Genomic DNA, 26428 nt, shown 5'->3' with positions numbered 1-26428 from the left:
GGCTTCTACCTTCCTTTCAATCCTACCAACCTCTCTTCCCAGCCCCACCCATCCTGGGCCAAAATTCTGCAAAAAAGAGATTTTTCATGCATTATCATCTGCTTCTGAAAGCCCAGTATTGGGACAATGTATTGGACTTGGTTCAAATCTTAGCCCTATCACTGTGTCACTGGTGTTTTTCAACCTCCGAGCCTCAGTTTCATCATGTTAAGAAGGGGAGTAACAGTTTCTGTTATTTTTATCAGACCCCAAACACCCCTCTTTTTACCTTTCCCTCCTCAAAGTCTGCTCAAGCCCAGCTTAACCACCCCAGCCCACACTACAGTGTCAATGACTTAATATTTGTATTTGCATTTTAAGAAGTACCCAGTGGAACAGTCCTTATAACTGAGCTGTGTCACTCCTGGTGCAATGAGATACAGCTCAAGTTAGTGGGGGCGGCATGGAGGGGGTCTCAATTCCATCTAGGTAGCTGCCTAGACCTTTATCCCAAAGCTGGCTTTGCCTTTAATATTGACACAGAAGCTGGCTTGACAAGTTGGTTTTACAAATTCAGTTAAATAATATGAAATCCCAGCAGGCCTTGGCATTGAGCCTGTGGAGACCCTCACAACAAACGCCTTCACTTCCTTTTTCTTTTCAGGTCCCCACACACATGGTTAACACTAAATGAGGACTTCCTGTGTGGGCAGCAACCACCAAAAATTTGCAGAGCCACATAACTTCTCTTTTGGGTGGACTTGTGAACAGCCTAAAATCTTCCATGGCCAAATAAAAAGTGATGAAATAAAATTTGGCCTAATCTAGGATCTTAAGTGTAAAGTTTTCCAGCAGTGAAAGAAACAGAGAGTGGGGCCAAACAACATGGCTTTATTGAGCGCTCCCGGGTAAGGTTTGCGGGCCCCAAGAGAGAGGGGCCCCAATAAGTCATGTCTGTTTGGAGGGGGTGCGAGCCTTTATAGTGTTTGGGGTGTGCTAGGGACTTTTGGCAGAAGAGCTCAGGTGACCTTTGGTGGTCATTGAGAAATAGGAGGGGCTGGCGGTATTTGCGGAATCCAGGAGCCAAAGCTTTCTTATCCAGGTGGACATCTGGGTATGGTTCTCAGCGGGGCCTGGCAGTTTGTCCTTGGCGGGTCTGGTCTCGTGAGCCTTTTCTTTTTGATCTAGGGAGGGGAGGGGGCCTGCCACCAGCCTTACACCAAGGACTAAAAAAATAAGTATTCAAACTGAAATGAACCTAATTTCATTTTGTCTCTTTTATTTACAAGTTTTACTTAAATATCTCTAATGGTTAGAAAATCAGTGTCAAATATGAGCATTGGTATACAGCTTAAAACACAAATGTCAGTAATTATTAAAGAACATGGTTAATTATTACAAGTAAATGCTTGGTAACAAATATTTTCCAGGAGGCAAGTTAAAGCGTTAGGTGCCTGAGGAGTAAGGGACAGAGCCTCAGTTAGCTCGGATGGTTCTAGGGCAGTCCAAACACGCTTTCCACGAGGTGATGCATTGTTACACGCCATGCCACCATCCTTTATCCCCAGCTCCAAGGCTACACCAGGGCTTTTTCTGCCGCAGGAAAGTGTCACATTTCAGAAACAAAGGAACCACTTTCAGATTAAAGTTGGACGGCTCAGTTTCAGGATATTCTACTGTAACCTGGGAAGTTAAAGCTTCCCAAAAAGCTGTCAAACGAAGACAGGTCACTAGGGGCTGATGGACAAGAGTCAAGCGAGACTCATTCTGGACAGTTTTTGTTGTTATATGTAATTATGCTCTTCTGTAATTAGCTCACGTTCAAGCTGTTTATATTTCACCTATGTTTAAAAGGTGCCAAAAAAATAAAATAAAAAAGATGCCAACTCGATTGTATCTAAACTAAACTTTACCCAGTGTGCTAAATACTAGATACTTTTTAGGCCAAATCTACTTCTGGGAAAAATATATTTATATATTAACATACCATAAACTTTACATTTTCATTAAAATAAATTAGCTTTATTGTTACTAATAACATCTCAGAAAGGTAAATCTAAGTATCCTGATCTATCATATTAATTTGAATTTAGAATACCATCTTATCTATCCATTTTGACCAAGCCCCAGAATCAACAGAGCTGCATTTATATTAAAAAACACGAGATTATGCCAATATTATCAAAGTTCCTTACCTAAGATGATAAATATGCAATTTGAAGCACCAATGCATACTTTCTTCAAAAGTTACATCTAAAATATTAAATGTTCAATCTTACTTTTTAGTTCATTTAAAAAGTTTCAGTCTTAGCTGGGCCTGGTGGCTCACCCTATAATCCTAGCACTCTGAGAGGCCAAGGCAAGAGGACCTCTTGAGGTCAGGAGTTCAAGACCAGCCTGAGCAAGAGTGAGACCCCCGTCTCTATCAAAAAATAGAAGAAAAAAAATTAGCTGGGCAACTAAAAATAGGAAAAAATAGCGAAGCATGGTGGCATGTGCCTGTAGTTCCAGGTACTTGGGAGGCTGAGGCAGGAGGATCACTTGAGCCCAGGAGTTTGATGTTGCTATGAGCTAGGCTGACACCACAGCACTCTAGTCCAGGCAACACAGTGAGACTGTCTCAAAACAAAAGTTTCAGTCTCAATATTGAAATCTCTGTATAAAATAAATAAATGCTTTGGAAGACCTGACAGGTACTTTTAACCTCCTCTCAAATCCCAGTGTCCTGAAACAGTAGCCCATGTGCTTTAGGAAGGCCAATGACAGCAAAACAGTGGTCAGGGAGACAGATATGCTGGGGTTTAATCAGAAGATCTGGGGTTTCCAGAATGCAGCCTGGGGCATTCATGGAAGAACTGATGGTTTATGGTGGAAAAAAGGCAGACAATAAATCAGCCTTTCTTCTCTCTCAATATACCAACTAGAAAGCAGGAAAATTTATTAGGCAGAGGAAAAACATACGCTTGGAAACACAGGTGAGAGAAGTCTGCGTTCACTCAGCTGTCTCACAAGTTATTGAATCAGATAAATTTATGACCCATGGCAGGCTCCAAAGTAGGATTCAGACACTTTATATGCTGGTAAAAGCTCCAGAGGTACTTCAGGGTTTAGCTGGCATCAAGAATAAAGGACAAAGAAAATGCCAGATAAGTAGAGTCCTCAGTTATTAATATATCAACAAACATGCTAGCAGGATGGGAGTGATTCACACTTTATTTTAAGGGGGTAAGATGAAAAGAGGAATCAACAAATGTAGTTTTCTGCCTCATGTGGTACAGGAAAATAAAACTATCCCTTTTGTGGGATTATATTTGTTTCCATTTAGGGACACATTTCCTGTTGTTTGACTGCCTTAAGAACTCACGAGAAGAGATTCATCCTCCAAAAGGATCCACATGGTTTAATTTTCAAGTAAATACAAAGATTCTGCAGCCCACAGAAACCATTGAGAGTTACATTTTTATTTTTGCCCTAACTCCTATACTAAATATGGTCTTAATTCCTGAGGAGTAGCAATGGCAATTTAGCCCAGTCTAGGGGCAAGAGTCCCATCTGATAAGTTTCCCTTTTCCCTCTCAGTATAAGATTATGAGAGTCTCTGTGAGTGACTATTCTCCTTAAACCCTTGTGACTGTTCTTAAGCCATTCGTGTTTTCACCTCTCCAGACTGAAACTGAATCTTAAATCCACAAACCAGCAAGTAAGCCAGTCCTGCCTAAACACTTAAACTAGGCCGGGCGTGGTGGCTCATGCCTGTAATCCTAGCACTCTGGGAGGCCGAGGCGGGAGGATTGCTCAAGGTCAGGAGTTCGAAACCAGCCTGAGCAAGAGTGAGACCCCGTCTCTACTATAAATAGAAAGAAATTAATTGGGCAACTAATATATATAGAAAAAAATTAGCCGGGCATGGTGGCACATGCCCGTAGTCCCAGCTACTTGGGAGGCTGAGGCAGCAGGATTGCTTGAGCCCAGGAGTTTGAGGTTGCTGTGAGCTAGGCTGATGCCATGGCACTCACTCTAGCCTGGGCAACAAAGTGAGACTCTGTCTCTCAAAAAAAACCCAAAAAAACAAAAAAAAAACCACTTAAACTACCACGTGTGATTGCGTTTTCTCCTTTCCTGCAAACATTTGAAGAGGGAACATTCTTTTAAGATGTTTGGCTGCAGAAACTGGGTGAGGGGTTTAGCATAACAGAGATAGAAGGATTGTGGTAGGTGGAATTAACAAAAGAATGTTTGAGAGGTATCAGCAGAGAGGTTAAATGCTAGGAATAAGCCCCCCGAAACTAAGCCCAGGAGGAAATTTTACTAATACAGCAATGACCAGGAGTTAAGGCTTAGATTAGTTACCTCCTGCAATGGATCAAAGTTTCAGGACTGGGACTCAGTGGAGACCAAAGTGGCACAAGCATTAATAAATTCAGCTAGTCCAGAGGCATAGATCCTTCTTAACTGAAAACCAAAACGAGTCATTCCAAGCATGCTTACAGTAGGCCTGTTTGCAAGTTTAAGGATTCAGTTTTTACGATAAACTAGAAGAGAACTAGAATGTACTATTACAAAATGTTTTTCCAAGTATAATCACAAAAAGGCTATTGCATAGAAAAGTGTGCTGTAGTATGCTTTGTAAACCAAGGCTTTAGCAATTTAAAGGAAAAACAAAAATTCTCTTCATAGTCTAGAAGTCCATGATTGTGAATTCAGGGAAATTATTATTAAATTTGCAGATTTTTTGCAGCAAGAACTCAGTAGATTCTGAAGTTCTTTATTCTTAGAGTCATGATTAAATTTACCCTTTGAAGGCTCAGGCTGGCATGTTTAACAGTATCTTTGTAAAAGGACTTGGGCTACACAAGCCCAAGCCAACTCTATAGTCTTTATGCTCTGCCCTCTGTATGTGTTAAGAGTTGATCAAAACATACCAGGAGAAAAAAATCATTGCTATTGTCTTTAAACCTAGGCTGTTCCCCAGCCCCTCATGTTAGTTAATTGTTTAGCAAGCTACATCTGCCTGCCCTTTGAACAGAAAGGTTTGGATAGCTAGTTTAAAAGTGAAAATATTTCAGAAGAGCATTTATGTTAACCTTGGCAATAGGATGGATGGGAGACTCTTATCCTCCCTTGTAATATGCATCAATTGATTCTGAGTTAAAATACACCACGGTGACAGTGATATCATCCCTGTACATTCTTGCCAAGTCCTCCGGCAATGTCAGCATCGCTGTCAACCGCTCCGGCTCCATCTCCCCATACTCGTTGCTCCCGATGGCATGTCTGATCAGACGTGTGGCTGCATTTTGGTCAGCTTCGAGGAGCCTGCTGGCTTTCCTCTGCAGCAGCAGGCTCTGCATGAGCCCCAGGTTGGTGGGTCTCTGGGCCAGGTCTGGCTTGTGCCGATCCAGCTCGGCCAGATGCCCCACCACCAGCCTCACCACGTCCTCATTGCTCAGCATGTCCCACAGGCCATCTGAGGCCAGCACAAGGAACTTATCCTTGGGCCTCAGCCTGTGGTACGTGACCTCAGGCTCAGCAGTCAGGTACGGGGGAGTATAGTAGTGTGGGGGTGTGAATTGATAAATGTTGAGGGCCTCAGTATCGAAGCCCCTCTCCAGGACATTGCGCTGCAGCTCTTTACTCCACTTCAGCTGGACATCCCCGAAGGCCCTGCAGGGCATGAGGACACCCAGCAGCCTGTTGTCCATGATGATTGTCCTGTCCTCTGATTCGGGGTGCTCCCTCTTTAGCCGGGAAAGCTCAGCTTCGTTCCAGGCATTGTGGTCACGGGTGAGGGGCAGACAAGACCACATGCCATTGTCCTCCTGGACACCAAGGATGGCCCGGCAGTCACCAGCATTTGCCACATGCAAGTGAACTCCGTCAACATGGGCCATACAGGCTGTTGCTCCAGAGAAGGCAACCTGGAGTGACAGGTTTCTTGTCACCTCATCTTCCAGGGGGGCCTGAATTTCCAGCGAGATGTCAGAATCCAGTCTCTGGAAGGAGTACATTAATGCTTCCTCAATGCTTAGTCCCATTTCCATGTGTAGGTCAAGCAGTTCCTGCCAGTAGACACGGAGGTGGTCAAGATGTACTGATGTGACATCCTTGTAAATGCTGTCCCCTGGGTGCTTGAGCCATTGCAGCATGGGCAGCAGGGGCTTCATGCTTTCCATCGCTCCCTCCATCTGCTCTAGAGTCTGGTGAGACATCAGGGACACTGCCACGTAGTAGAAGAGCCTCTCGCTCACTGCTTGCGCACATGCATGACCACCATGTCCATCAAAGATGCCAAACAGCAGTCCGCTGGTCTGTAGGCAGGAGGCTACACCTCGCCGGTCCTCCACTGGGGAATTGGCAGCCAGCTGGTTGCTCTCATACCGCAACACTGAATTTGGGACTCCATTGTCAAGGTCAAGAATCTTGTGTGCTGACTCACCAGCTCGAAGCACTTCATTAACCTGCTCGGGGCTGAGTTGCAACTGGAAATCATCTTCCTCTGTGGATGTGTGTCTGTATGCCTTTTGAAGAGTAAAGCTACCACATGGGGAACTGTTTTTTAGGGTGGGTAGCACCTGAGAAGGGAGCTTCCATTTTGATTTATTCCTATTGGAGACACACCTAGAGTATAAACGTCTGCCCCCTTGAAATGTGGCAACGCTGTTCCTTACAGAATTTAAGATCCAGGAGGCCACAGTACTTGACATTCTGAAACTATAGCAGCAAATGTGTTCCTTCAGGAAAAAAGGGTCTTTTTAAACCTGAAATTAAAGTTTAAGAAAGTTTCAAATTTAACTGCTTAAAAACACTGACTTCTGAAAATCTAATATCCTGAACAAAAATGACTTACGGTAAACTATAAGAGTTGACTAAACTCAAAATACTATGTAAGTCTTCCTACTCCCCACTAACACATAAATACATTCCAGAAAATTTGGAAAACAGAGTTTTATATACTCTCTGCTGCAACAGAGCCACGGTGGGCTTCACTCATTCCTCCCAGCTGACCTAGAGGCTTCTTTTTCCTCTTCTTCCTAAACTCTTTCCTCTTGACTGAGCACAGCTCTTGATAGCTCCCAGGTTCACAATGTCCCCAGCAGACTATGTGTTCATTTAAATAACTGCTTTGGGCAACAGTGTTCCATGCCTGTAATCCCAGCTACTCATGAGGTTGGGGTGGGAGAATCTCTTCAGCCCAGGAGTTTAGATCAGCCTGGGCAACACAGTAAGACCCTGTCTCAAAAAAAATTTTTTTTTTTTGAGACAATAGTCTCACTCTGTTGCCCCAGCTAGAGTGCTGTGGTGTCAACCTAGCTCACAGCAACCTCAAACTCCTGAGCTTAAGTGATCCTCCTGCCTCAGCCTCCTGAGTAGCTGGGACTGCAGGCGTGTACCACAAAGCCTGGCTAATTTTTCTACTTTTAGCAGAGAGGGGATCACACTCCTCTTGCTCAGGTTGGTTTCAAACTCCTGGCCTCAAGTGATCCACCCGCCTCGGCCTCCTAGAGTGCCAGGATTACAGGCATGAGCCACCGTGCCTGGCCTAATCCTGTCAATCTTGAGCTTAAATCAGTGACAGGTTTTTTTTTTTTTTTTTTTTTTGAGACAGAGTCTCACTTGTTGCCCAGGCTAGAGTGAGTGCCGTGGCGTCAGCCTAGCTCACAGCAACCTCAAACTCCTGGGCTCAAGCGATCCTCCTGCCTCAGCCTCCCCAGTAGCTGGGACTACAGGCATGCGCCACCATGCCCGGCTAATTTTTTCTATATATATTAGTTGGCCAATTAATTTCTTTCTATTTATAGTAGAGACGGGGTCTCGCTCTTGCTCAGGCTGGTTTCGAACTCCTGACCTTGAGCAATCCGCCCGAGTGACAGGTTTTTTAAAAAAATCAATCCTACTTCCTAAATCCTAATCCTACCTCCACCCAACTCCAAGCCTCTCACCTGGTCTCCCCTCCTCCACCTTCAACTTGGTCCTAACCACTCTTTCTCTACAGAGCAGCCAGAACAATGCTTCCAAAACTCAAATTCCTGCTCTAACGTCCTCATTGGCTTCTCACCAACCATTGGGCCGTGAACTGATAATGACATTGGCCTGCCACTGACAATTAACACAGCATAGTTGGCAGTTGGTAGGTTGAAAAAGGCAGAGAAACGGGACCCCAAGATAGTCCCTCAGTCTCTTTTGGTCCTAACATTGTGGGGTTCCAGTTACCACCTGCTTCCTTATAAATTATTTTAATAGAACTCCTCTAACTGTGGTAAGTCAAACGGAGCCCTTCACTGGAGGCAGAGAAAAATGTGACTATGACCAGAAAAAGCCCCTTGAATCCCTGAGAATGGTGTCTTCCAGAAGGAAGACACATGGCTTACCTGAGGAGCCTGGCCAGCCTACCTGGACCCAAGGACAGGCCTGCAATAAAACTGTTCCTGTTAGACTCGCCCTGGTATATTTATGCTGCCACTCACCCTTAACTCTTTCCGGATGTTCTAAGTCAAGATTTTCAATCTCAGCCAAGCACCGTGGCTCACGCCTATAAATCCTAGCCCTCTGGGAGGCTGAAAAAGTGGGTGGATCGTTTGCACTCAGAGTTCGAGACCAGCCTGAGTAAGAGTGAGACCCAGTCTCTACAAAACGAAGAAATTAGCTGGACAACTAAAAAAAAATATATATATATATGTATGTAAAAAAAAATAGCCAGACATGGTGGCACATGCCTGTAGTCTCAGCTACTCTGAGCTCAGGAGTTTGAGGTTGCTGTGAGCTAGGTTGAGGCCACAGCATTCACTCTAGCTGGGGCAACAGAGTGAGACTCTGTCTCAAAAAAAAGAGCATTTTAAAATATTACATTTGATGGATATGTTTCATCATAAACAATCACAATTTACTTAACTATTCTCTAACTGCACTGCCTTAAACAGTAACCTGTTCCCTACTTAGGTTTTATTTTACTTATTTCCCAAACCAGGAATCAGCAGGTCAAAGGGTATAGACTCTGCCAAACTGATTTCCAAAAGCTTCAAATCTGCCTCTACAAGAGTGTGAAAGGAACAAGTTTCCTAGTCCCTCCCTTCACTAACCTCTGGTAGAAATTTTTCTGTGCACCCAAAAAAAGAAAGAAAGAAAGAAAATAAAACCAGCTCCATTATAATTAGCTTTTCTCAGGTGACCCGGGGGGAAGAGGAGCGTTTCCCACGCGCTTTCGGATTTCGTTTACGAATCCTGCCATCCCCCAAGTTTGTCTGCTGGGGTCGGTCTGGAGAGCTCCCAGCACTGAGGATGATCCCCTCACCCGCAACCCCGCCAGCCCACCCCGCTGAACTTGGGTTCGGTCAGGGAGCGCCGAGGGCGCCTGACCCTCCGCGCCCTGCAGAGAAGGCAGCCAGGACACAAACAATTTCGCGTCCCTAGAGAAACAAACAGGTCTCAAGTCCAAGTCTCTGACCACAGCCTCAGACACAAGGGTGCGGGCTCCGGAGTCTACCAAGTCCGATCTCCCTCCAACTCCGGCGCGGCCGCGTCCCAGCCGGGCGCTCCCAGGCGACTTGGAGTCTCTGAGCCGCGGCTTCCCAGCGGGTAAAACAGGCGGGATGCGGAGCTCGCAGAGGTACTCGAAGGGCCGGAGCAGCTAGCGCGGGGGTCCGGGTCCGCTGCCAAGCGTCCTCCGCGAGTCCGCGGACCCCGTGGCGCGTGCGCACGAGTGGGGCGATCGTGGTCTTGGACATCGCACGCTGTCCCTCCGGGCCGCGAGCCCGCCCCCTCACCTCACCTCACCTCACCTCCGCTCCGCTCTCCGCCCCATCACCTGAGCCGGTGCTGCAGGCCGGGGAGGGCCAGGCGCGGGCTAGGGTAGGTCGGGGAGGAAGCATCTACATTCCCTGCTCGTCCCCTTCCATACCTCCGACCCTCGCTCGCTCCGCCGCCGCAGCTGCCCGGTAGGTCCCGTCAGTCCCGCGCCTGCGCACAGCGCCACAGCTGCAGGCACCCCGGCCTCACCTCACCCAAGTGGCCCCTAGTCAGGACCCTGCTCCAGAAGGAAGCGCCCTCCCGCCAGCTCCGATTGGCTCGAAAACGGAGGCGGGCCCTTGACGGACAGAGGCACTGTCCAATGGCTGAAGACGGCGAGAGACAGCAGAGAGGTGGGACCCGGAGGGCCCAATGCCGCCCCTTCCCCCCGCCCGGGTTCTGGCGGTATTCGAGCGCGGCGCTACCCGGCCAGGCAGTCACGTGCCAGAGCGCCCTAACTTCCCGGCTGCCACACTCTGCGCGCCCCCGAATCGAGCGGGCTCTCGAGTTCCTTGCCGTTGTTAATAATGCCCTACGGCTTCCTCGCCATTTCAGTGATGACCACTCCAGAAGCCTCTCCTAAGCGCCACACCCTTATGTTCCGCCACCTACCTGCACACCGCCACCCACCTGCACACCGCCACCTACCTGCACACCTCCCCCTGGAGGCTCCACGGGCGCCTCAAGCAACTCACCTTCCTGCAAGGCTACTTTTTCTTTTCTCTCATTACACAGTAATGGCCCCACCATCTGTCCAGAGACCCAAGCCAGACACTGTCATCTAGGCGCTTCCCTCTGCCTCACCCTCCCTCTCTTTTCAGTTACAGTTATCTAATCCTGTCACCTTTTTTTTTTTTTTGAGACAGAGTCTCACTCTGTTACCAGGGCTAGAGTCCCAAGGCGTCAGCCTAGCTCACAGCAACCTCAAACTCCTGGGCTCAAGCAATCCTACTGCCTCAGCCTCCCGAGTAGCTGGGACTACAGGCATGTGCCACCGTGCCCAGCTAATTTTTTCTATATATATGTTAATTGTCCAGGTAATTTCTTTATATTTTTAGTAGAGGCGGGATCTCGCTCTTGCTCAGGCTGGGGACTCCTGAGCTCAAAAGATCCTCCCGCCTCAGCCTCCCAGAGTGCTAGGATTACAGGGGTGAGTGAGCCACTGCGCCTGGCCTAATCCTGTCAATCTTGAGTTTAAGTCAGTGACAGGTTAAAAAAAAAAAAAATCAATCCTAGGTGGGCTCGGTGGCTCACGCCTGTAACCCTAGCACTCTGGGAGGCCTGAGGCGTGAGGATCCTTTGAGTTTAGGAATTGGAGACCAGCCTGAGCAAGAGCAAGATCCCGTCTCTACTAAAAAAAAAAAAAGTAGAAAGAAATTAGCTGGCCAGGCACGGTGGCTCACGCCTGTAATTCTAGCTCTCTGGGAGGCTGAGACCGGAGGATCACTCAAGGTCAGGAGTTCGAAACCAGCCTGAACAAGAGTGAGACCCCCGTCTCTACTAAAAATAGAAAGAAATTGTATGGACAACTAAAAATATAAAAGATTAGCCGGGCATGGTGGCCCTTGCCTGTAGTCCCAGCTACTCAGGAGGCTGAGGCAGTAGGATCCCTTGAACCTAGGAGTTTGAGGTTGCTGTGAGCTAGGCTGACAGCCATGGCACTCCAGCCCAGGCAATAGAGTAAGACTCTGTTTCAAACAAAACAACAACAACAAAAATCAATCCTACTTCCTAAATGTCTCTCCACCCAACTCCAAGCCTCTCACCTGGTCTCCCCTCCTCCACCTTTGACTGGTCCAAACACTCTTCCACTACAGAGCAGCCAGAACAATGCTTCCAAAACTCAAATTCCTGCTCTAACGTCCTCATTGGCTTCTCACCAACCATTGGGCCATGAACTAACAATGACATTGGCCTGCCACTGACAATTAACACAGCATAGTGGCAGTTGGTAGGTTGAAAAAGGCAGAGAAACGGGACCCCAAGACAGTCCCTCAGTCCCTTTTGGTCCTAACATTGTGGGGTTCCAGTTACCACCTGCTTCCTTATAAATTATTTTAATAGAACTCCTCTAACTGTGGTAAGTCAAAGAGAGCCCTTCACTGGAGGCAGAGAAAAATAGAACAATGACCAGAAAAAGCCACTTGAATCCCTGAGAATGGTGTCTTCCAGAAGAAAGGCACATGGCTCACCTGGGGAGCCTGGCCAGCATACCCGGATCCAAAGACAGGCCTGCAATAAAACTGTTCCTGTCACACTTGCCCTGGTATATTTATACTGCCACTCGCCCTTAACCCTTTCTGGATGTTCTAAATCAAGAGTTTCAATCTCGGCCGGGTGTGGTGGCTCACACCTATAATTCTAACACTCTGGGAGGCTGAGGTGGGAGGATTGCTCAAGATTAGGAGTTTGAGACCAGCCTGAGCAAGAGCGAGATCCTGTCTCTACGAAAAAAATAGAAAGAAATTAGCTGGACAACTAAAAATACATGTGGAAAAAATTAGCCAGCATGGTGGCTCGTGCCTGTAGTCCCAGCTACTTGGGAGGCTGAGGCAGGACTGCTTGAGCCCAGGAGTTGGAGAGTTGGAGGTTGCTGTGAGCTAGGCTGATGCCATGGCACTCTAGCTGGGGCAACAGAGTGAGACTCTGTCTCAAAAAAAAAAAAAAAAAAATAGCTGGGCATGGTGGCGCGTGCCTGTAGTCCCAGCTACCCGGGAGGCTGAGGCAGAAGGATCACTCGAGCCCAGGAGTTTGAGGTTGCTGTGAGCTAGGCTGACGCCACGGCACTCACTCTAGCCTGGGCAACAAAGCGAGACTCTGTCTCAAAAAAAAAAAAAAAAAAAAAAAAAAAAAAAAGGATTTTCAGTCTCTCTCTTCCTGGACGTTAAGTGGACTGTTTCAGACCCAAACTAAAAATAACTCTACGGCCGGGCGCTGTGGCTCACGCCTGTAATCCTAGCTCTTGGGAGGCCGAGGCGGGCGGATTGCTCAAGGTCAGGAGTTCAAAACCAGCCTGAGCAAGAGCGAGACCCCGTCTCTACTATAAATAGAAAGAAATTAATTGGCCAACTGATATATATATAAAAAAAATTAGCCGGGCATGGTGGCACATGCCTGTAGTCCCAGCTACTCGGGAGGCTGAGGCAGAAGGATCACTCAAGCCCAGGAGATTGAGGTTGCTGTGAGCTAGGCTGACGCCACGGCACTCACTCTAGCCTGGACAACAAAGTGAGACTCTGTCTCAAAAAAAAAAAAAAAAAAAAATAACTCTAAATGGGTGCAAGACAACTGGGAAGCACACTTTTTTTTTTTGCACAGCGAGTTCATTTGGGGTTACAAAGGTTATCTTTAGGACACAGGCAGCAGTGTTTAATTACTCAATCTGTAGGCTTTTCTGGGTGCCCACAGTGTGTCAGGCACTGGGCTGACTACTGCAGACACACAGATGGCTGCCCCCGCCACTTTCCTGAGAAAAATTACATCACTCCACTAAGTTTGAAACCTCAGAGTTTTTCTAAGCTACCACACACACCCACTTCCAAAGTAAAAATGCACCCCTAAGGATTTTGTATGTGCTGGCACTTTTGTTTAGAGGCTATAACCAGTTTAGTCACTCTACATATGATGGCCAAAGTCCCTCACCTGGTCTCTCAAGGTTTCCTTGTCCCAAAGTTTTACAAGAAAAATAAAAAAGAAGGAAAAGGACTTTTATGTTTCCTTTGAGAAAGGGAACAGACAGCTCAACTGGCATTTTTGGAGAAAATATGTAAAAATATTCAGCCTCATTCAAAACCAGAGAAATGGGAATGAAAATGATGTATTGATTTTTGTCAATCAACCTGACAATTTTTTTTTTTTTTTTTTTTTTTGAGACAGAGTCTTACTCTGTTGCCCAGGCTAGAATGCTGTGGCATCAGCTTAGTTCACAGAAACCTCAAACTCCTGGGCTCAAGCGATCCTCCTGCCTCAGCCTCCCGAGTAGCTGGGACTACAGGCATGCACCACCATACCAGGTTAATTTTTTCTACATATATTTTTAGTTATTCAGCTAATTTCTTTCTATTTTTTTAGTAGAGACGGGATCTCGCTCTTGCTCAGGCTGGTCTCAAACTCCTAACCTTGAGCAATCCTCCCACTTCAGCCTCCCAGAGTGCTAGGATTACAGGCGTGGGCCACCACTCCCGGCCAACCTGACAAATATTAAAATATAGGTCACATACCTAATGTTGGTGAGTTGCTATTTCAGCAGGTGGGAGTGTAAATTAAGGCTACCCAATGGGCACACCTTTCATCCACTCATTCAACTTCTCCTTTATCCTAAAGAGACAAAGGTGGGCCGGACGTGGTGGCTCATGCCTGTAATCCTAGCATCCTGGGAGGCTGAGGCAGGTGGATTGTTTGAGCTCAGGAGTTCAACACCAGCCTGAGCAAGAGCAAGACCCCCAACTCTACTAAAAATAGAAAGAAATTAGTTGACCAACTAAAAATATATATACAAAAAAATCAGCGGGGCATGGTGGCACATGCCTGTAGTCCCAGCTACTCTGGAGGCCGAGGCAGTAGAATTGTTTGAGCCCAGGAGTTTGAGGTTGCTGTGACCTATGCTGATGCCATGGCACTCTAACCTGGGCAACAGAGTGAGACTGTCTCAAAAAAAAAAAAAAAAAAAAAAAAGAGACAAAGGTGAACATTACAAAGTTTCTATAATAAATATACATTACCCATCTGGTATAACTTGTGTAATTTGGAGGGGGGAAAAGGAAAGTTAGTTTAAAAGCAGTCAGATGGGCCAGGCGAGGTGGCTCACGCCTGTAATCCTAGCTCTCTGTGAGGCCGAGGCGGGTGGATCCTTTGAGCTCAGGAGTTCGAAACCAACCTGAGCAAGAGCGAGACCACATCTCTACTATAAATAGAAAGAAATTAATTGGCCAACTAATATGTATATAGAATGGTGGAGCATGCCTGTAGTCCCAGCTACTCGGGAGGCTGAGGCAGAAGGATCGCTTGAGCCCAGGAGTTTGAGGTTGCTGTGAGCCAGGCTGATGCCACAGTACTTGCTCTAGCCTGGGCAACAAAGTGAGACTGTCTCAAAAAAAAAAAAAAAAAAAAAGCAGTCAGATGACTGACTGGGGTAGGGTTCTCTTGGATGATTATAGCAAAGTCTCCTGATTTCTTAGGTATACAGACAAGACTTTCTATGGAATGTTAGGAAAGCTGAATTTGAAGATGATCTTGTGTCAAGAGGACCTGAGGACCTGAGATGGTGGCAGCCAGTTTCAGTCTATGAAAACTGTAACCTGTATCAGGGAGCATGTGTAAAAATCTCAGGGGGTCTTTGTTCTTTGCCAATAAGCAGAAGAGCTTGCCCCTGCAGCAGTTCTGTGCCATTGTCACTCCCCAGCAGAGCCTTCTTGCTGGGGTGAGTACATCTGTGCCCTGAGACAATTGTCCCAGAGACCTGTGCCATCCCAAATCAAGTGATTGAACTTCACCACATTTTAGCCAACCAGACTTTTCCTGGCACTGTCCTCTCCAGACTGACCACACACCTGGGCACACACCCTTCCCACCCCGACATGGCCCTCTTTCTTGCAGAGGGAATGGCAATCAATCCCTGTAGAGCAGCAGCCTCAGGGACCATTTAGCAAGTCTGGAGGCTGTGCTAGTGACAAAGGCTTGGGAATTTTTGAAAAATACAAATCCTTTTCCAGCCCTATTCTGAAATTTGCCCTGAAGCGACAGCGCTAACAGACTTACCAGTTTGTCAGGAGGCCTCAAAATTGTTGTGTTAAGCTTCTAGAGCTAGCGCTAGAGCTGAAGCTTGCTCTGGGAGTCCCAAGCCTGAGGCCCAGTTCTGCCACCTACTTGCTGTGTGACCCGGGGCCACTCACTTCCTCCCTGAGCCTCCGTAAAACTACTTGGAAGGGCAGTCGTGTGTGCCTTGTGGTTGTCCTTTGCACTCCCATTTGCAAATGACTCGTATCCTTCCGTGAAAGTAGGTTTGGAAAGCAGTAGAAGAGCCCAAGGAGCCTGGCGTGGGGAAGAGGAAGTTGGAGGAGAAGCCTCCCGCGCTCGCGGCCGCGGCTGCGCGCGAGGCTGCCGGCAGGGGGCGCTGCCCGGCGAGCTCGCGCCCTGCAGGCGCCTGCCGGGGAGACCGCGGTGACTGGGCGGGCAGCAAGCAGAGGCCTTGGAGCCGCAGCCTGTGAACCCAGTGAAACGGTAGCTCTCCAGGAAACCGCGAGTGCCCAGCACCCCTCCCCGCCGCTCTCAGGGAAGCGCGGGCCGGAGCGAGCCGGTGAGGCGCCGTGGGCTACGCGCAGGGAAGGGACGGAGGGTGTCAGCGCCGGGGTGCCGGGGGCCGCAGTGACCCCACCTGGGCCTGAGGAGAGACCCACTGTTAGGGAACAGGACACCGAGCTTGGGGTTAAAATTGGGTAAGGCAGGCTTTGAGGTGAGATCCGGAGGAAGTTAGGGAGTCAGCCTTGGCTCTATCTGGGAGAAAACATTCCATGGAGAGAAAGCAGCGTGGGCAAAGGTCCTAGCCTTGTGGGCCAAAGGAAGGGCTTGGATTCTACAGCCAGAGCCACCTGCCTGCCCCATCTCCAATCCTTGGGCCAGGGCTGGAAAGGACATGAGAGGGCATCTCACCATGCTTTCCTAAAGTGTGCTCTGTGGACCACGGCCCCATAAAACGAGAAAAGGGGCCAGAGCCCCCTACCCAGCCTTGGAAGAGGCTCACAATGCACAATGGCTTGGCCAAGGCTCTGAAAAATCCAGCAGTAAAAGGAATCCATCTAACTTTATTGCAGCACTTCCAAATGTTTCACCACCAACCTCCATCCTCTTAGCTGTAAAAGCTAGTCACATCTGGCGGAACCCGTGGACTTTGTGAGACACCCATCTATCCATTCTTTGTATTTTTCCTCTAGGAAAAAACGAAAAGATGTCCATTCTTTAAAACATTAATATAAAATCAAGTCCAGAGACCTGAACTGACTTTTTTTTTTTTTTTTTTTTTTTTTTTGAGACAGAGTCTCGCTTTGTTGCCCAGGCTAGTGTGAGTGCCGTGGCGTCAGCCTAGCTCACAGCAACCTCAGACTCCTGGGCTCAAGCGATCCTCCTGCCTCAGCCTCCCGGGTAGCTGGGACTACAGGCATGTGCCACCATGCCCGGCTAATTTTTTTTATATATATATCAGTTGGCCAATTAATTTCTTTCTATTTATAGTAGAGACGGGGTCTCGCTCTTGCTCAGGCTGGTTTTGAACTCCCGACCTTGAGCAATCCGCCCGCCTCGGTCTCCCAAGAGCTAGGATTACAGGCGTGAGCCACAGCGCCCGGCCCTGAACTGACTTTTTGAGGTTCCCCAGGCTTTAAGCTGGTGGCTGAGATGGGCCTGGGCCCTCTTCTCTGACCTCCAGCCAAGCTGCTGTCCTGGAAGGTTCCTGAATTCAGTCATGTGAGGGGCCAGTCTGGGCATCTCTGAGGCCAGAGGGCGAGCTCCAGGAGAGATACCCTCTCCCCATGCTGTGTTTTTGTTCAGTTATCTTTAGGTAAAGACTATAATTTAGACATACCCCTACATTGCCTTCATTCCATGCGTGCTAACAATGTATGGGTGTTGTCTGAGCCTGGTCCCCTCCCCCGCCAAGGGAAATGCAGGGCTAGTGTGTTTCAAACACACTCATGGGAAGTCAAACATTCTTTAGTCAGCCAGTAGCAACAATCAAACCCTACGGACCTCCCCCAGAACAACCCACTTCTCTGGAGAAGGCTGAGGATCCAAACTGGGTATTTTTTCCTCCCTGCTGAGGACCAAGGGGTCACGTCGATCTTGAGGCTCATGTGCAAAGTGCAAAGCTCCTCACCATTTTTTACACCTGCTTTCCCAAGAAACAAGAGCCTCCTCTGGCACAGGGTACCCCATGTGATGTGGTTGTTTACGAGGCCAGGTCTTGGGTCAGGCAGACACAAGAACCCTAGCACTGCCATTGACTGAATGTGCCATTGACTTGTGCAAGGGACCCCAACCGAATTTAGTGCCTCCATTTCTCCATCTGGTGAGTGGGGGCAACCATTCCCACGTATGCTGAGCCGGGGGGTGGGGGGCAGACCCTGCCCCAGCTGTGTGGTGACTGCGGGGGGGAGGTATGGGATGTGGGAGGGGTGTGGGAGCAGAGCTGTCCTCCTTTCCCTTGCTCCAGAGCTATTTCTGTCTGAAGAACTAGGACCTGTCACTGTAATCAGGGCACCCTCATGCCCCAGCTGTGCTGGAGACTGGGTCAAATTGAATTCCGCTTTTATCTCAGGCTAACCTTCAGTTGCATGTGACTGCCCCCAGGCCTTTGCCCCTGCTGTCCCCCTGCCTGGAATGCACTCCTCTATCCTCCATACCTTTGGGGAACAGTGGGGGCCCTGCCTCAGCCCTCCATGCATGTCCTCTCCTTGGTAGTCCATTGGTACTCAGCGGCACTGGCCAGCTGCCTGCTCTGCCCAGTCCTGGAGCCCCTGGCCAGCAGAGGAAGCAAGAGCTTGGGGCACTGGTGAAGCAGGAGCACAAATAACAGCAAAAATATTTAAAATAGGCCAGGTGGGGTAGCTCATGCCTGTGATCCTAACACTCTGGGAGGCCAAGGTGGGAGGATTGCCTGAGCTCAGGAGTTTGAGACCAGCCTGAGCAAGAGTGAGACGCTGTCTCTACTAAAAATAGAAAAATTAGCTGGGTGTGGTGGTGTTCACCTGTTGTCCCACCTACTCGGGAGGCTCTAGCAGGAGGATTGCTTGAGCCCAGGAGTTTGAGGTTGCTGTGAGCTATGATCATGCCACTGCACTCTAGCTCGGGCGACAGAGTGAGACCCTGTCTCATAAAACAAATTTGAAATAGTTAACAAGTAGTAACTTGTGCAAGGGTCTTTCCCAGCATAGACCGGCTCAGGCCCCTCCTGATGGATTACTGCCTAGGTTGGACTACGGGCCAAGCTGCAGATTTACACTTGACCACCAGGGGGCGGAAACGGACTGCAGGAAGCTCCCCAGCGGAGTCTCTAGCACATGGAGGGAGGGAGGGACGGAGACTGTATGCGTGCCTGTGGGGTGGGGGGGGTCCCCCCTGTTGGTGGGGCCCCAACCTGCCCCTCCACAGCCTGTCTTGTCACCAGGAACTGACACTGCCTTGGCACGATGTGGCAAGTGATGGGGAGGCCAGTTAACTTCTTGTTAGGGGTCTGGAGCATGGCCCAGGTTCAGACTGGGCTCTGAGGTAGACTGATCTTGGACCCAGCAACTCCTGGCTGTGTGACCCAGAGCAAATGTCCTAACCAGTCTGGTCCTCGATATCTCACCTGCGAAATGGGAATAAGAATTATATCCATATAAAAGGTCTGATTAAATGAGATCCCCTGCAGAATGCACTGGGCTTTGGGCAGCAAGGTTCACATAGGGTCTTTCTACCCTCTGCCCCCAGAGACCAGCCTGTTCCCCTAGAAGCTGGCTATGGGGGAGGACCCAGCTCAGAGTCCCCCATCAATGTTCCCAGCTGGGCTTCTACCTCCTTTAGGCCATACCCAATCTCTACCCTGCTGCCCTTCTTGGGTGCTCCTCCCCTTGTCGTGGCCTCCCTTCTCATTCCCTAGAGTTGTACCATCCTGGAGAGCATTTGAGGATTCTGGGAGGAATTGTCACGTGGATGAGGACACCCCCTAGCATTTGGGGTGGTCAGGGGTGCTAGGAGTCCTCCAGTGCAGTTTCCCACAACAAAGGATTGTTTGAGTCCTGCTCAACCTTTGAATGTCACACCTGGATGTGAACAATCTGTTTATCATCATTTGAATCGACAACCTTGCTTCATTTTATCTGGAAACACAAAGTAATTTTTGCACAGTTTTAGTATATAGCAAATTCTCCAAGAACACAATTGTCATGTACAATGAGGGAAGATGGTATTTTGAGTTGTTTGTAATTTTACCAGGAGTCTTTATCATCTAGGAAAATCACACCATGACAGCAAGGATAGTCACTTTTCTCTGCCTGGGATGGGTATGTAGCTGCCATGTTATGGAGCTACAAAATATGGGAACAAACATCAGAGGCCTCACCACATCTTTAGTGTTGTTGTGCCCCACCATTTACGTACTGACATGCATATTATTTTATTAAAATCACATCATTTGCATATGTAAATTAAATTTTAACTATGTATATATGAATACATATATTTTATTATATGTTATAAATTTCTGTCCTTCAATGCTGTATATTACAACCAAGTCAGCAAATTGATTTTTTGAAATTGTGTGCAGAGATAAGTTAGATTTTCTTTCCATTTCATTTCAGGCTTATAATGGGAGGCATTACATTTATCAATATAAAAAATAGACTCTGAGAATCTCACAAACATAAGCAAAAAAAATCCAGAAACTTGGGAGGTTTCTGAAATGAATGATTTCATGCACTGGAAGTTCAAAGCCAGGCCAATGTAATTTATGCTGTTAGAAGCCGAGATGGTGGTTACTTTGAGCAGGTAGCAATTTGGTGGGGACGTGGGAGGTTTGGGGTGCAGGGCATGCACTTTTGTTGATCTGGGTGCTCGTTACACAGGTGTGTTCAGGTTGTGAAAATTCATCAAGAACATGTACTTTTCTGTATATATATTATGCTTCAATTAAAATCAAAGCTAGCATCACCAGTAAAGGGACAGATCAACATCAGGTATCTATTGATATGACCCACTGAAAACAACATGGGATCTTTTTTATATATATTCCTAAGAAAAGTACATCATCTGAATCTTTTCATGTGAAAACACCAAACAGCCCCAATTTGAGAGACATCCTACTACCTAACTAACCAGTAACTCTTCAACCATATCAGTGTCCTGAAACAAAAGGAGATTGGTGAACTGTCCCACATAAACAGAGATAAAGTGACTTGACAGCTAAATGCAATGCATGGCCTGGGATGTCGTTGTTGTTGTTACAAAAGCCATTGTTAGGACAATTGGCAAAATCTGACCAAGGTTTAAAGCAAGGTTAATTTCCTGATTTTGATTCTTGCATTGTGGTTAAATAAGGGAATGTCCTTGTTTTTAAGAAAAAGCATTGAAGTATCTAGGGATAAAAGGGCATCATGTTTGCAACATATTCTCAAACAGTTCAAAAACATTGATATAGGCATAGACATATAGATATGAAGAGAGAAAAGAGAAGGATTAAGCAAATGCGATAAAATGAGGAGTCTGGGTGACCAGTCTATGGGGATTCATATATTATTTTTTCAACTTTTCTGTAAGTTTGAAATAAAAGTTTAAAATAAAAAGTTAAAAGAAAAAAAAATTTTTTTGAGACAGCGTCTCACTCTGTCACCCAGGGCTCCTTGGGCTCAAGCAATCCTCCTTCTGCCTCAGTCTCCTGTGTAACTAGAACTACAGATGTGGGACACCACGCCTGACTAATTTTTCTATTTTTGTTTTTTGTAGAGATGAGGTCTCACTGTGTTGCCCAGCCTAGTCTTGAACACCTGCCTTCGAGTAGTCGTCCCGCCTCGGCCTCCCAAACTGGTAGGATTATGGGCGTGAGCCACTTTGTCCAGCCAAAAAACATTTTTTCTGCATTGGCTATTCATTTCTCAGTGTAAATAGCTGCAAGCCCAGTTTCCAGTGTGAAAAGGGGCAGAAGAGGAAGGAAGCAAAGCCTGAAGTTTGCGGCCATGGCAGGATTTTTCTTTTCTCCTTTCCCCAGGCACCCTCTAGTTTAGTTTTGCTCACCTGCATGTCTCCACACTCCTATAGCATGACCTCTGACCTCAGGGGGTGCCAGGCCCTAGGCAGGTGCCCCAAAGACTGTAAAGCTGGATACTGATGCCCTGATCCAAACCCCCAGGAGTTGCAGGAGCTGCCGCTGGCGCCAGCTAAAGCAGCCAGGTTGGCGCTGAGCTCTCCACCCCCAGCCCAGGGTCAAAGGGTGCATGCGAGCAGTTCCACACCCAGTAGACCAGAGCTGCACAGGGGTGAAGGGTTCCCCTCCAGGTCCTTTCCACTGCCCCCAGAAACCACAGGCTTCTGGATTTAGTGCTGGGGCCAGACCTTCAAGGGCTTGGCTGCCCCCAAAATATCTTTCAGCTCACCTGTGCCTGCCTGGAATTATACCATTAGAGCCCTGCCCTCCAGGAGAGAAATCATTTTCAAGCATCAACTTCTCTCAAAGTATAGACCTCGTTGTCATATGGGTCATGGTTCATGGACTCGGCTATGTGAAAAACATAGACTGTCTTTATTTTCCGTAAATCAATTAAATCGAGTGCTGGGCCCCCATTAGGTTGGGCTTCTGGGAAATTCAGTCCATGAATTCTCCTGTCACATTGACGGGCAAAGGCCTGGGGGCTTGGGCGTCTCTTCCAGTTTTCGGCCCCTGCTGGTTTTGGCCCAGTGCCACATCCCCTTCCAGTTTAGGGGACATGTAGGGGTGACCACCCAGAGCCTGAGATGCAGAGCTGTTTGCCCCCTAGCTTGGCCATGCATGTGGCTCTGCCTCTAGGAAATCTGTCAGGCATTTCAGGCCTCCCACTGACACATTTGACAAATGGGGAAACTGAGGCCTAGAAAAGAGGTCACACAGCAGACTGAAAAGGAGGTGACAAAATCCTTCCCCCACAAGGTGTAACTGACTGTGTGCCCCTCCCAGAGGCACCTGCATTCATCCGAGGAGCATGTGCTACCTGTGAGCAATGAAGCTCCAATGGCAGGATTTTAGGCACTGTGACAGGCTAGCGGAAGTTATTTAGGGCAAGGGTCTTGCTGATACACAAGCCTCTCCGGATAGAGTGAAGAGCACTGGACGAGGAGTCATAAATCCTAGCTCTCAGCCAGCTCACCGCAGGAGCCTGTGTCCCCTCTTTGGGCCTCAGCTGTTCCACCTGTATAGTAAGGTCAGTGCAGATGTCCTGGGATTCCCTGGGTGGCTTGTTGATCCCTGATTTGGCTTCCTCTGGCTGAAGAAGTTGTACCCTCCCAAACCCTACTCCTGAACACTCAGGATCGGCAGTAGGAAGGTCCCGCTGCCCAGTTCCCTGGGGGGCCCTCTGGCGACTCCTGTGCCGAGACACCCATGGTCAGAGCAGGAACTGAGAGAGGAGGAGGAGAAAGAGCCTTGAGTTCTTCTTCCTGCACACCGAAGGGACCTCTGGGAGCCCAGATGACCCTGGGGCCCACGTGCCCCCAGGCCTTTCCTGCAATGCTGGTCCCAAGCGGGCAGCTCACATTCTCCTGTCACATTGACCGGCAAGGAAAGGCCTAGGGGGTTGGGTAGCTCTTCCAGTTATCGGCCCCTGTTGGGAATAAAGGAGCCACCTGCTCACCCTGTCATGTCCCTGAAGACAAAAACACTTGGATTGCGGCTGGAGGGATTAAGATGGGACTCATGGACTGCCAAACAGAAACTGCCAGGGCCCAGGCCTGAGCCCCCCATCACAGGGCCAAAGGGGGGCAGCAGGAGGAGCTGATGAAATGCACCTGCCAGAACTCACACTTCGCTTTAGAAGGTGGATTCGGGCCATGTGGTGATGCCGGTGCTTTCTGAGCCTCAGGAAGAGTCCTCTTCCTCCAGCCCAGGATGCCCTCAGCCCCTGCGTTAGATCTCCAGTGGCCCTCGTGGCCCCTGGAAGTAATGGTAACGCTCTGCTGGTATTTGAAGTCTCCAGCACCTGGGAGCCCCTGTGTCCCCAGCCACACTTCCCCTCTTTGTTGATGCATGCTAGGCCAGAGCCAGGCCTTTCTCCTCTGTCTGGTGAATGTTCCCTGCAGCTGAGGTTTCAACCCCTGTCCCTGGATGCCAGCTTCATTGCTCGGGGCCCCTTCTCCAGGAAAGCCTCCCAGACCAATGAGTCCCCTCCATCAAGCCAGACCCTTCTCAGGACACTGCCACCTCTCCTGACTCCCGACACTCTCCTGTGGTCAGTTCCTGGACTAGGGTCTTGGCCTTTGTCCTGGTGGAACAGTAAAGGTCCTGTGGGCGGCCTGGGGCAGGGCCCACCGGGCTGCGGCGCCGTGGGGGTTAGGGAGGCTTCCTGGGGGAGGAAAGCCCTGGCAGAGGGAGCCAAGTTGGCATCAAATGTTCTGAGACTGCTCTTGTGGAGGACAGAGGCTGGGAGCAGACCTGACTCATTCCTGCCACCTCTTTGCCTGGCTGCAGGCCCAGCCAGAGGGCCTTCTCAGACACTTTGCCAGCAGATGGCCCTGCAAAGGGTGACATTCATTTAGGGCTGCACTGTCCCATATGGTAACCATTAGCCACATATGGCTTTTTTTTTTTTTTTTTTTTTTTTTTTTTTTTTTTTTACAGATGGGATCTCACAATGTCACCCAGAATGGACTGTAGTGGCTGTTCGCAAGTCATAGTGTACTGCAGCCTCAAACTACTGGCCTCAAGTGATCTTCCTGCCTTGGCCTCCCAAGTAGCTGGGACTACAGGTGCATGCCACCACACCCAGCCCCATGTGGCTTTTGAGCACATGATAACATGGGTAGTTGGCATTGAGATGTACTGTAAGTGTAAAATACACACTGCATTTCAAAGACTATACAAAAAATGAATGGAAGGTATCTCTTTTTAAAAAATATTGATATATACTAAAATGGATATATTTTGGATATAATTGGGTTCAATGACATATATTATTAAAAATGATTTGTTTCCTTTTTCCTTTTTGATATAGCTATTAGAAAATTTCAAATTACAGGTGCGGCTCACTTTATGTCATTTCCATTTTACAGGGGAGGAAACAAGCTTCAGAGGGCTTGAGTGACACGTGGTACAAAACCCAAGTATGACCTGGTATGTCTGCCTTAGGGTTTGTGAGCAGGTAAGACTCAAAAAGGGGTACCTTTTCCAGGCTCTGCCTCTGGCTGGGGGACAAATGCCAGAACATTTTATGCTCCAAGAGTCATATCCCCCCTCCACTGAATCTTAAGCAGCCAGCAGTACATTCTGCCTTTGAGGGTGGCCTTGGAGTTGGCACCATGACCCATGGACATGAGAGACTCCCAACATGCCCAGGCTGGGCAGACACTGTTGTCTGACCTCCCTCCCCCCTCAGGCCAGCTCCAGCTGCAGCCAAAAGGCCTCTGCCCTCCTCCAGCCCTCTCAGCTTAGACATCAGCTGTGGCCCCCTCCCAGGCATCAGCTCTGTCAGGTTATCTTGCAACCTCCACCTCATTCCCATCTCCGTCCCTGTCCCCAGCCATTGCTCAGGCTACAGAACACTCTCCTTGCAGATGAGCTCCCTAGTGGGTGGGTGTCCATGGCTGGCCCTTAGGGGACACCCCTAGGCTTCTGCAGCAGCAGCTATAATGGTAACCATGGGGTTGGGAGCAAGCCCTCTGCAGAAGGAGGTCCAGAGGGGCTGGGTAGCTCCAGGGGGACTGGTAGCCAACCCACCTCCTGAGGCCCACCCTACTCTGGGCCCCTGGGCCTGGCTCCTCTAGGAGGTACTTTGGAAGGAAGTCTATGCCCCTGACCAGGGCACAGACCCAGCATGCTGTGGTTGTTCCCTTGGGCCACAGCCCTTCCTGGATCTCTCCAAGGGCCATCCAGAGACACTCTGGGGTCTTGGGAGCACGTAGAGCCCGTCTTGTCATGGGTGTTCCAAATGTGCCCAGCATCACCTCTAGGAGGCGACCTTGCCCTGGATGAGGACTCAAGACTCAGGACCCAGTCCTGGGTCCCTTGAGGCCAAGTTTGCTGGAGGATACACCTGGCACATCCCATTTGGATGTAATAGGGTCAAATCTTGTGCCATGATTATAATATAAGGAGGCCACTTTCGGCTTTAAAATAGTTTTAAATTTAAAAAATGAATTAAGGGAAAGGACTCAGAGAGTGAGAATTCTTGGCAGCCTCGGGATAATTATTATAAAACCAGCTCCCATTTTCCAAGAGCTCTGCAGTGCCAGGTCTGTGGTGCCACCACCATCTCTAGGAGGGACTGAACAAGGTCCCTGGCATAGCCAGAAGCATCAGGGCTATTATTCCACCTCCAGGTGGCTGCCACTACGTCTGTCCCTCTCTCCTTTGGACTCAGTTGCTATGATATAGAGCAGGAGAGTTATTGGACAGATCCAGGTTCAAATCCTGCTCTTCCACTTGCCTACTTAACCTCCATAGCCTCATCATCTTCATCTGTGAAATAGGGGTGACGACTATTCTTGGGTCATAGGGAGGGGCCGGGCTTCTGCACGTTGCTGGCATTACTTCCCTGCTGCCACAGCACCTGCCTCCAAGCAGAGCAGACACCCTCCCCACTTTTCAACATACTCTGAAATGTGGAGGGAGAAAATGGCCCCTCGATCAGGTCTGGGGTGCCTGCAGGGGTGAAACTGTGTCTGGCCCGGTCCTGCTGTCCCCCTACCCCTGCCCACTCTGGGGACAGGTTTTCCTTGAGCATGGGAGTGGAGGAGGGGTCAACAGAGCAAGTCTCTCCCTTCCCCCACTTCCCTGAGCTCAGAGCTAGAGGTCCAAGGCCCAGAAGTACCCTGTGGCCTAGGGGTGCCCTTCTGTTAGAGCGACCATGACAGAGGCTGAGGCCAAAGTGAGCAGGGGACACATACCACCAACCCCACCTGGCCCTGTAGCTCGGCCTCCTTCCCAAGGGTGTTGAGACATCTCTGTCCTTTTCTA

The 26428-nt window shown here is 48.7% G+C and overlaps 1 protein-coding gene and 1 long non-coding RNA gene across 2 annotated transcripts; one reads left to right on the top strand and one right to left on the bottom strand.

Moving 5' to 3' along the window:
• Positions 1–1237: 1237 nt before the first annotated feature.
• Positions 1238–10019, bottom strand: PDP2 (pyruvate dehydrogenase phosphatase catalytic subunit 2). Its single transcript, XM_012742670.2, has 2 exons — positions 9875–10019; positions 1238–6737 (listed from the first exon to the last, which is right to left on the bottom strand). The coding sequence occupies exon 2, from the start codon at positions 6681–6683 to the stop codon at positions 5091–5093; it is 1593 nt and encodes a 530-aa protein (XP_012598124.1). The 5' UTR covers positions 6684–6737; positions 9875–10019; the 3' UTR covers positions 1238–5090.
• Positions 10020–15919: 5900 nt separating this feature from the next.
• Positions 15920–24404, top strand: LOC105858984 (uncharacterized). Its single transcript, XR_001148349.2, has 3 exons — positions 15920–16057; positions 21235–21315; positions 24095–24404. It is a non-coding gene; the product is annotated as an uncharacterized LOC105858984 (long non-coding RNA).
• Positions 24405–26428: the final 2024 nt, after the last annotated feature.

Source organism: Microcebus murinus, chromosome 20 (assembly GCF_040939455.1).
Source record: "Microcebus murinus isolate Inina chromosome 20, M.murinus_Inina_mat1.0, whole genome shotgun sequence".
NCBI lineage: Eukaryota > Metazoa > Chordata > Mammalia > Primates > Cheirogaleidae > Microcebus > Microcebus murinus.
Note: the sequence above shows the minus strand (reverse complement) of the source record. Positions and strands in the feature narration are given on the sequence as shown.

Coding starts and splice junctions, on each gene's coding strand:
- PDP2 (XM_012742670.2), bottom strand. CDS start 6,683: ATGTCAAGTACTGTGGCCTCCTGGATCTTAAATTCTGTAAGGAACAGC.